The sequence below is a fragment of the Drosophila santomea genome, chromosome 3R (assembly GCF_016746245.2).
Source record: "Drosophila santomea strain STO CAGO 1482 chromosome 3R, Prin_Dsan_1.1, whole genome shotgun sequence".
NCBI lineage: Eukaryota > Metazoa > Arthropoda > Insecta > Diptera > Drosophilidae > Drosophila > Drosophila santomea.
The window spans coordinates 11,456,197-11,465,941 of NC_053019.2; the positions used below are offsets into that span (position 1 = coordinate 11,456,197).

The 9,745-nt window shown below is 43.2% G+C and overlaps 3 protein-coding genes across 7 annotated transcripts; 2 read left to right on the forward strand and 1 right to left on the reverse strand.

Moving 5' to 3' along the window:
* The first annotated feature begins 267 nt into the window (after nt 1-267).
* Nucleotides 268-6,344, forward strand: LOC120451244 (kelch-like ECH-associated protein 1B). Of its 5 annotated transcripts, none has more exons than XM_039634757.1 (6): nt 268-330; nt 3,339-3,655; nt 3,730-3,987; nt 4,051-4,733; nt 4,900-5,105; nt 5,169-6,344. In XM_039634757.1, exons 2-6 carry the CDS (start codon nt 3,347-3,349, stop codon nt 5,945-5,947), a joined length of 2,235 nt encoding a protein of 744 aa, XP_039490691.1. In that variant the 5' UTR covers nt 268-330; nt 3,339-3,346; the 3' UTR covers nt 5,948-6,344. The 5 variants fall into 5 exon arrangements, with proteins under 5 accessions (XP_039490691.1, XP_039490692.1, XP_039490694.1 ...); XM_039634758.2 differs by lacking the exon at nt 268-330 and adding an exon at nt 858-1,072; XM_039634760.1 differs by lacking the exon at nt 268-330 and adding an exon at nt 1,065-1,072 and having other exon boundaries at nt 3,319-3,655.
* Nucleotides 6,345-6,489: 145 nt separating this feature from the next.
* LOC120451247 (30S ribosomal protein S11) lies at nt 6,490-7,517 on the reverse strand. Its single transcript, XM_039634762.2, has 5 exons — nt 7,253-7,517; nt 7,064-7,194; nt 6,908-7,008; nt 6,723-6,788; nt 6,490-6,660 (listed from the first exon to the last, which is right to left on the reverse strand). Exons 1-5 carry the CDS (start codon nt 7,447-7,449, stop codon nt 6,553-6,555), a joined length of 603 nt encoding a protein of 200 aa, XP_039490696.1. The 5' UTR covers nt 7,450-7,517; the 3' UTR covers nt 6,490-6,552.
* A 4-nt stretch (nt 7,518-7,521) lies between these two features.
* On the forward strand, nt 7,522-9,726 carry LOC120451246 (guanine nucleotide-binding protein-like 3 homolog). Its single transcript, XM_039634761.1, has 5 exons — nt 7,522-7,665; nt 7,729-8,614; nt 8,674-8,924; nt 8,988-9,398; nt 9,469-9,726. Exons 1-5 carry the CDS (start codon nt 7,644-7,646, stop codon nt 9,642-9,644), a joined length of 1,746 nt encoding a protein of 581 aa, XP_039490695.1. The 5' UTR covers nt 7,522-7,643; the 3' UTR covers nt 9,645-9,726.
* Nucleotides 9,727-9,745: the final 19 nt, after the last annotated feature.

Here is a 9,745-nt window from a genome sequence, read left to right on the forward strand (position 1 = left end):
CCACGCGTTGCCGACCATCGTTTCGCTATCGATAAGTCACGTGGTTGACGTCTTGGAATTTCTACTTACATGTGTAGAAAATAGTTTTTTTTTCGAAATAGGTCAAAATAGGTGAGCAAAACAACTTATTTAAACTTATAATAATGAAAATGTATTGTAAAGGTGGTTGGAGGTCTTCTACAATATTTATTTTACAAATATCCACAATCTTGTTGTCCATCCGGCAACTCCCGCTGTTAAGTGCCGAGCGTTTTTCAACACTTGCATGTTTACCTCAAGAAGAAGAGTAGAAAAAATCGTTGTGTAGTGGCAAAATAAATAAATACAGATGTGAGTAGCAGTAAATAAAACATACAAAGTGCAACGAAAAATTGCACATAAAGTGCCTGACCTTCGCATAGTTTAGTTAACAGTTTGCAACCTTTTATTTATCAGCGAACTTACATTTATCTTCGTGTGAAAACCTCAATGAAACAAAGGGAGAAATTAACGGTGTACTTGCCCATCCATATACGTGGTTATATACACAAATGTGTAAAGTATCTTTGAGATCTTGAAATCCCTGTTGATTAAGTGTAAATGTTTGCCCTGCATTGCAGTAATTTCTTAAAACGATGTGACTTTTTCACATTAACGAATGGTGGCCCTCTTTCGATCTCCATTTCCATGGCCTCTATCAGCTGTTTGGCACATGGCATTGGAAGTGTGGGTGTGTGTATGTAAATAGTATGTAGATTGTATGTACAGTACGTACATGTGTGCAAGGGTGACAGCTGTCTCCCTAGGGAGAGCAATGTAAGTGAGTAATATTTGTTTATGTGAAGGCAAAGTTCAACGGTACCTGCACACACACTCACACACCCCCCCAACATCCGTGCTGATTACGCCGCTGTTTTCACCTACACCAATGTACACTGCGACCGTGTGTAAGGTTTTGCCTCCTCAGCATGATTCGGCACTATTTCGCCCAGTTTTGCCTTTATCATTCATTTACCAACAGCCCAGCGTCACTTAACGCGGAAATTTTAAAGCCGCAATTCGATAAACCAAGATGCTCATAGGTGACTAACGGGTATGGATTTTCCTAAAAGCGTTTGATTTGGTTGTTTTTTTGCGGGGAAGGCCCTTTTTGCGGTTGTCTGATAGTTCCTATGTGTGATTTAGACAGATGTTCTGGAAAGACTTATCAACCTTAAGTTATTTTAATCTTTGGCTTCGGATAGTTATTAAACAAAAATAAAAATATATAAAAAATTAAAATTTGTTCAAGGCATTATCTTTTCACAATTGTTTTAATAAGTAATAAGTTAATTTCTCCAATGCACAATGTTTAGTTTAGAGTGTGTCAGTGATATTAATATTTCTATCGTCATGTGATAATGCGTTCATAAATTGAAAATGATTTTAATTGCATGGTAACAATGATTAATCGGACAAAACAATATGTATAATGCCCTTTATGCTGTGGAATTGCAGAATAGTTGGTCGATTTGTTTGTATTTCATGAATTATGCATACGAAATTAGTTTATTTTTGTTTTGATTCTATTCAAAAGTTCATTTTGCACGGACTTTGAACCACTTTAAGCTATCTTTTCAACGAAACGAAATTTCTAACTGCTTGCACAGCTACCCTGCAAATTAATTAGTTGGGTACATAAAAAAGTGAGGCTTCCTAAAAAAAACTTGCTGGGCGGGTAGGGCACTTCGCACCCAAAACTGAAAATCATGTCAACAAATTATGTTTGCCATAGGCACAATTCGTAAGCATCATCGTTACAAACTTAAATCGCAAGCAAGCTGGGCGTTTCATTCATGGCGTATCTTTTATCGCCACAGCGCGGAGTATATTCACCTGTAAAGGTCCAAAAGAACCGAGTCACATGGGTACACACATGTAAGCATGATAGCGCTCTTTGTAACGCTCCCCGCCATACGAGAGATAAGTCGTCTCTGGGGCCTCTGGGTCTTTCGATTCGGATTCCCGATGGGCCAGGCCAGACGCAGAAGACCATGGCAGTCAGTTGACGGGCTCTCTCCACGGCGCACGCATGATCGCCGGAGCGGATTTACGGAGCAGCAGCTGATCGATCGTGCGCTTTCATTTTCACACGGACTATCAGTCTTTGTTCGCGAATTGCCATTATCTTGAGTGGAGTGTGTGCGCAGTCAAGCGAACGATTATTGAAACACAATTGATTATTGTGATTTGACGAAGCTGTGCAGGATCTCCTTATCGATCCTGAATTAGTGCCAACATGCAAACCCAAATGCATTCGCCCATGCAATATGAGACTAACATCTCCAACATGCTCACCCACAACAGCTACTCCCCCCGTCGCCCAGAAGGTTGGTTTTTTTTCCGTTCTGGATTTTAGCCTGGGGGCACAGTTCAATTCGCAACGAGTTTGCCAGAATATTTTGTTACTCGGGCTTTTGGTAAAAAACCACTGATCATGACAGTGCATATTGCGAATCAAGTTCTATGGCGGGTCCCACACACTAAAACAGCCCACAATGATTGGCGAAAATGTTTGGAACGATTCTAGATTGTGCTACAGTGAAGTCACCTGTATGTGACTGTGAGATGATACAAATTAATGGAGTGAAACAGCAGTTATTCAAGTTGCATTGCTCGATTTGGACGCGGGTTTGAACATCTGAATAATTAGAGACAGTTGAAACATTATCGTGAAAGATATATAAGTTTGTGAAAACGGGTTTGTGTTAACAATGCGAATTCCGGTTGGCAATATAGTATCCATTCGAAAGAGTGTACTTAAAGCACTGAAAGTGTTGTTTAGAGCTTTTTTAAATAGTAAACAGATAATTGACTTTAATCTTTAATCGTTTTAATCGATAATTTATAAATCTTTCACACCAATTTACTATAATACAAATTAGTAAATACATATTCATATTCAAAAACAAAACTACCAACCGCATGAATTTCTAGAACGTATTAAAGGCCGGTCGTATCTAACCTTTCTGTTATCTTAGATATGCATAAAATTGTACGTCATTTCACACTTGGTGGATTTCTTTAAAGTGCCATCTTGGATTTTTGCAAATTCATAACAGATTAGATAATATAATGGAATAAATAGCAAAAGCTGATTGTCGATCTATTTGCGACGGATGAGGTACAAGGGTTACAGGGCTCAACTGTAGGGCGTGTGTTAGTTTCCCAAAGTTATATTATTAATAGTTATATAGTATATATGTTATTAATAGTTAATAGTATATGTAGTTTTTTATATAGTTATTTAGTTATTAAGTAGATTCAAGGGTATATATCCGAATGTTTTTTACAATATAGTCTGTTGCTCGATTTTTCAGAGGCTGAGATGAGCAGCACTACGGAAAGTTGTTCCATCTCATGCGGTGGTCGGTTCGGATCGGCGCACTCGACCTTAGATGATCACGATGCTACGGATGACGACATGACCTTCTGCATGTCCAACTACGCCAAGGAGGCCCTGAAGATGATGTACATGATGCGTTCGCACGGCATGCTCACAGACGTGGTGCTGGAGGTGAAGAATGAACTCTTTCCCGCCCACAAAGTGGTGCTGTCCGCAGCATCGCCCTACTTCAAGGCCATGTTTACAGGCGGACTCAAGGAGTCGGAGATGTCGCGCGTCCAGCTCCAAGGGGTAAGTTGAGCTTAAGCGCGGCCCTCAATTGGTTGGTTTAATGGATGAACAGTTCGTCCGTTTCGCTCTTTCAGGTGTGTCCCACGGCCATGTCCCGCATCCTCTACTTCATGTACACCGGCCAAATACGCGTGACTGAGGTAACGGTGTGCCAACTCCTGCCCGCGGCTACCATGTTCCAAGTACCAAACGTAATCGATGCCTGCTGTGCCTTTCTGGAGCGCCAATTGGACCCCGCGAATGCCATTGGCATCGCCCACTTTGCTGAGCAACACGGCTGCGTTGAGCTGCAAAAGAAGGCCAATGTGTTCATCGAGCGTAATTTCACTCAGGTAGGTGACTACTTTACCATACACAAATAGCCCAGGGAACTATAGCTACTGAGTGTTCCTTAGGTGTGCCAAGAGGAGGAGTTCCTTCAGCTTTCGGCATATCAGGTGATAGCCCTGATACGAAGGGATGAACTGAATGTGCAGGAGGAGCGAGAGGTTTACAACGCTGTGCTGAAGTGGGTGAAATACGACGAGGACAACCGGCACTGTAAAATGGAGCACATTTTGGGCGCTGTACGTTGTCAGTTCCTCACGCCTAACTTCCTCAAGGAGCAGATGAAAAACTGCGATGTTCTGCGGAAGGTGCCCGCCTGTCGGGAGTATTTGGCCAAGATATTCAAGGACTTAACGCTGCACAAGTGCCCGGGTGTCAAGGAACGAACCCCCAACACCACGAGGATGATATTCGTTTCCGGCGGCTTTTTCCGTCACTCACTGGACATTTTGGAGGCCTACAATGTAGACGACAAGACGTGGACGACACTGCCGAATCTTCGCATTCCAAGATCTGGTTTGGGTGCCGCCTTTCTCAAGGGCAAGTTCTATGCGGTTGGAGGCAGAAATAACAACATTGGATCTTCCTACGACTCGGATTGGGTTGATCGCTATAGTGCAGTCACCGAAACCTGGCGTCCCTGCGCTCCCATGTCCGTGCCACGCCATCGAGTGGGCGTGGCCGTAATGGACGAGCTGATGTACGCCGTGGGCGGATCCGCGGGCATGGAGTACCACAAAACGGTGGAATAGTAAGTAATGTTAATTATTTGAAAAGACATATTAGTTAATTTGAAGATTTCAATATTTGGCGGTGCATTCTATGTGTGTCTATAAACATTTCATTAATAGGTTAGATAATTATTATTTTACTATCGACATGGTTTAACGATACCCATTATTTTAACTCTCTTGCAGCTATGACCCGGATTTGGATCGCTGGACTCTTGTACAGCCGATGCATTCCAAGCGTTTGGGAGTGGGTGTTGTGGTGGTCAACCGTCTGCTTTATGCAATCGGAGGTTTCGATGGAAACGAGCGGTTGGGCAGCGTGGAATGCTACCATCCGGAGAACAACGAGTGGAGCTTTCTGCCACCACTACAAACGGGTCGCAGCGGAGCGGGTAAGAATGACTGTGCATCCTGTTATCTAGTTTCCAACTAAATTCTGATTTAATTGCTATCAGGTGTTGCTGCAATTAACCAGTACATCTACGTTGTTGGTGGTTTCGATGGCACTCGTCAACTAGCCACCGTGGAGCGTTATGATACCGAAAACGAAACCTGGGACATGGTGGCGCCAATCCAAATCGCACGTAGTGCACTCTCTCTGACACCGCTGGACGGAAAACTGTACGCCATTGGTGGATTCGATGGCAACAACTTCCTGTCGATAGTCGAGGTCTACGACCCACGAACGAATAGCTGGACTAAGGGAACACCACTAAAATCGGGTAGATCGGGCCACGCGTCGGCGGTTATTTATCAACCAGCGTGTTCCACCACATCTATGGACTACGAGGACAGCGACGCACCACAAACCGATGGAAGTAACAACGAGGGCAGGGACGGACATACCTCACAAAACTCGTACGGTAGTGGGAGTTCACATTATCTTGGAACAGCGTCCAATATGCAGTTTCATAGTTCATTTGGGTCGAGCGGCTGCAACAACTGTGACTCGGAAACGGATATAAAACCAGATATTACTGCAGGACAGCATAGTTTTCAAATTCCCGCCATCAAATCAGAGGAGGAGCTGGTCAATCCAAGCTGTTCCTGGTCTACAATGCAAGAAAGATTTCGAAGAACTCCACCAGCGTCTTTCTCAGAGAATGTGCAAACCGTAGATAGTGTGCGTCATAAACTTTTTAAATCGAAAAAATGTTTTTTAAGCACAGCAGCGAAAGTTTTTCATAGTCACATCGAAGATCGCCTGCGAAAACTCTCGAGTGCAGCAACATGACAATACGAATCCGAGCCTCACGCTTAGCCTCAACCAAAAACATTATTCATTGTACAAAGCCTGATCGTTTCCCCTAGAATTCCATGTTGAGAAGCAGCATTCCATTGTAATATTACTAGTGTGTTCGCTAGGTGATAATTAGTCAAACCGTTTTTATGGCATCCATAACATAACTGGCGCGCGTCAGACAATTTTAAAAAGATTGATTAGGGTTAATAGTTGATTAGTGGGAGGAAAGTTTCGTATTTTATGTACTTTGTAGGTATCCAAACTGATAGATTGCGTATTGTACTTTTTTAACGTAGGATAATAAGAGGAATTATGTGCATCCAAAATAGTTTTTAAGAAAAAAACAAATAGGTTAAGAAATATTAAACAAACATATTTTACAAAATTATTTAATCGGTTATTAATCTTTTGCAAACCTTTGGTCTACGTGTGGGTTCCATTTATTCTGTGGCAACAAAGAGGCCATATATAAATTTCTTCCCATTAAACTCACCGTGACAGCGCTATTCCATTTGAAAGATAAGCTGTTCGTATTTGGTTGTAAAGGACTATTTGTGTATTTAGCTTTTAAACAAGTTGTCTTAACAAGTTGTACATTAAAGACTCCTCTGCTTTCGGGGCCTTGGAGGATTAAAGGAAACATGCGTGTTGTCGGTTATAGAAACGATGTTTAGGCCACCCATTTGCAGTCCTTTGATGGCCGACTGAAATAAAAATATTCAATTATTTTTAAATGGTATGAGTGACATTATGTTATGGCACATACCATTCTTCCAGGACCAAGACCTCGAACCTTCACTCGCACAGTCTTCCAACCCAATTCAATGGCTTTCTGAAATACAATTGAATTTTTTGTACATTTCTAGAATTAGTTTAACATCCCATTATTATCCAAAATGTAGTTTGTAGTTTTCCACTTTAGTAAAACCGATTTTTCTGAAAAGTACTTACTCCACTAATGGTGACCGCAGTAGCTTGAGCTGCAATGTTTGTTCCCTTGCGGGTGTTTTTGAATCCCTCAATTCCGCAGGATCGTATCAGCCGGAGGACTCCTGGACATAGGGTATACGTTAGTGCACAGTTGGTGTAAAGTTCCACATGACCCACCTTTGTGATCCGTGACGGAAATAATTGTGTTGTTGGGTGAAACGCGAATATTGCAAATGGGCAGCTCGTTAAATGGTGTTCCATTGAATAAGGTGGTGGCGGTGCTGGCATCCGGGAAAAACTTAGCCTTGCTAAATGGAAAACTTATTGCAATCAAGATTATTTACAAATGTAAAATGTAATCCCAACCGGTTGATAAGTGTGTCGATGTCCACAGTCTTTTCGCCCACGGTTCCTTCGTCTTTGGCCGGTAAAGATGCAAGCATTTCCTTGCGGTCCTCCGCCTTCCGCCAGCAAGAGCTCGTGTGTATCCTAGAAGTCTGGAGCGGCACAGCGGGCAGAGTAATGCTCCGAAGAGCACTTAGAAATACACTTTTAAGTGACATTATTAATTTAATTCGCAGAGGGTGCACAAAAACCAAATTACATCACACCGCCAGTCTGGCAACACTGGTAGTGTTGGCTAGCACGCCACAACAAGTGGGCACGCTTCGTGGTGACTGACAAAAGATCCAGAAGAAGACTATTTTCACGTGTTCTTGTTTTAAGTTGGTTTTGATTCCGGTTATCCTCGCTTAAAATGGCTCTAAAAAGGTTGAAGAGTAAGTATTTAGTATATTTATATTCATTTAATGTAGCTTTACATGTATATCCATAATCTGCAGCCAAGAAATCCAAGAGGCTGACCGGTCGCTTGAAGCACAAGATCGAAAAGAAGGTGCGCGACCACAACAAAAAGGAACGTCGCGCCGCCAAGAAGAATCCGAAGAAGGGTAGCAAGAAACAGAAGCTCATCCAGATCCCCAACATCTGCCCCTTCAAGGATGACATCCTCAAGGAGGTGGAGGAGGCCAAGCAGCGCCAGGAGGCCGAGCGTTTGGCTCGCCGCGAAGCCTTTAAGGTCGAACGCGAACAGAACAAATTCAAGACCCTGGAGTCCATGGTCGAGGATGCAGACATGCGAAGCACTGTGCACGGAATAATGCACGAAAACGATGCCCAGGATCAGGACGAAAAGAAGTACAAAAACGCTGTGACCAAGGAGCAGTCATTGAAGCAGTACTTCAAGGAATTCCGTAAGGTAATAGAAAACGCCGACGTTGTCCTGGAGGTGGTTGACGCACGTGATCCCCTGGGAACCCGCTGCAATGAGGTTGAGCGTGCCGTTCACGGTGCTCCGGGCAACAAGCGACTGGTCCTGGTGCTTAACAAGGCCGACCTGGTGCCGCGAGAGAATCTGAACAACTGGATCAAGTACTTCCGCCGCAGCGGACCCGTCACCGCCTTCAAGGCTTCCACACAGGATCAGGCCAACCGTCTGGGACGCCGCAAACTGCGCGAGATGAAGACCGAGAAGGCCATGCAGGGTTCTGTCTGCATTGGCGCCGAGTTGCTTATGTCCATGCTGGGCAACTATTGCCGCAACAAGGGCATCAAGACCTCGATTCGCGTTGGCGTCGTTGGAATTCCAAATGTAGGCAAGAGCTCCATCATAAACTCGTTGACCCGCGGTAGGTCCTGCATGGTAGGCAGCACACCAGGAGTGACCAAGTGAGTTCAAATTTATCTCTGTGGAGCATCGGATTTATGAAATATATGAATTTTTGCAGGTCAATGCAGGAAGTAGAGCTGGATTCCAAAATCAAACTGATTGATTGTCCTGGAATCGTATTTACCAGCGGAGGTGAAAACTCTCATGCAGTGCTGAAGAATGCACAGCGTGTAGGTGATGTAAAGGATCCCTTCACCATTGCCGAGAGCGTGTTGAAGCGTGCCAGCAAGGAATATTTCTGCACGATGTACGATATTACAAACTACGACACATTCGAGGAATTCTTCGCCAAAAAGGCAGCCAGAATGGGTAAGTACTATAAATTCGAACTGGCATAAGTGACAAACATCCGTTTCTTTACGCATATTATAGGAAAATTTCTTAAAAAGGGAGTGCCGGATGTTGTGGCCGCAGCAAGAAGCGTGCTAAATGATTGGAACACGGGCAAAATCAAATACTGTACACAGCCTCCAGAAGTTAAGGAAGAACAAAGTGTGCACATAAGTGCTTCGATAGTACACTCAGAGGCTCGCGAGTTTGATGTGGAAAACTTTGAGTCCATGGAAACGGAAATCCTAGAGCACTGCGCTGTAAAAACTGATGACATTATGGAGATAACGTCTACCGGGCCTCTAGAGATTAGACAACCGCGTGAGGAAGCAGAACCTGCAGATAAAATAACTGCCAGCTTGGTCATAGACGAGAAGGAAAAGCCCGCAAAGGGTCGCAAACGAAAGCTAGATGAGGAAAAGGAGAAGGTTGATCCCAGCCTGCTCTTAGAAGGTAAGCATATATAAACCTTCACCATGGAACATGGAAATGAATTAACGCTTTTGTTATATATAAATTCTAGAAAACCAATCCCTCAATAAAGGCATCAAACAACAGCAAAAGCTTAAAAAGAAACAAAATGTCCGCAACGAGAAGAAAATCTCCAAAATTACAGACGTTCTGGATAGCTTTAGCTTAGGTTCATCCTCTTCCAAGGCAGAGAAATACGATTTTGATGAGGACTATGTGATTGAGTAAATTCTGCCTTAGTTTTAATAATTAAATAAATCTGTTGATAATACACTATAATATAGAAGGGTGTAAAGTCTCTGAAAAACTACACTACCATTTTATTACTT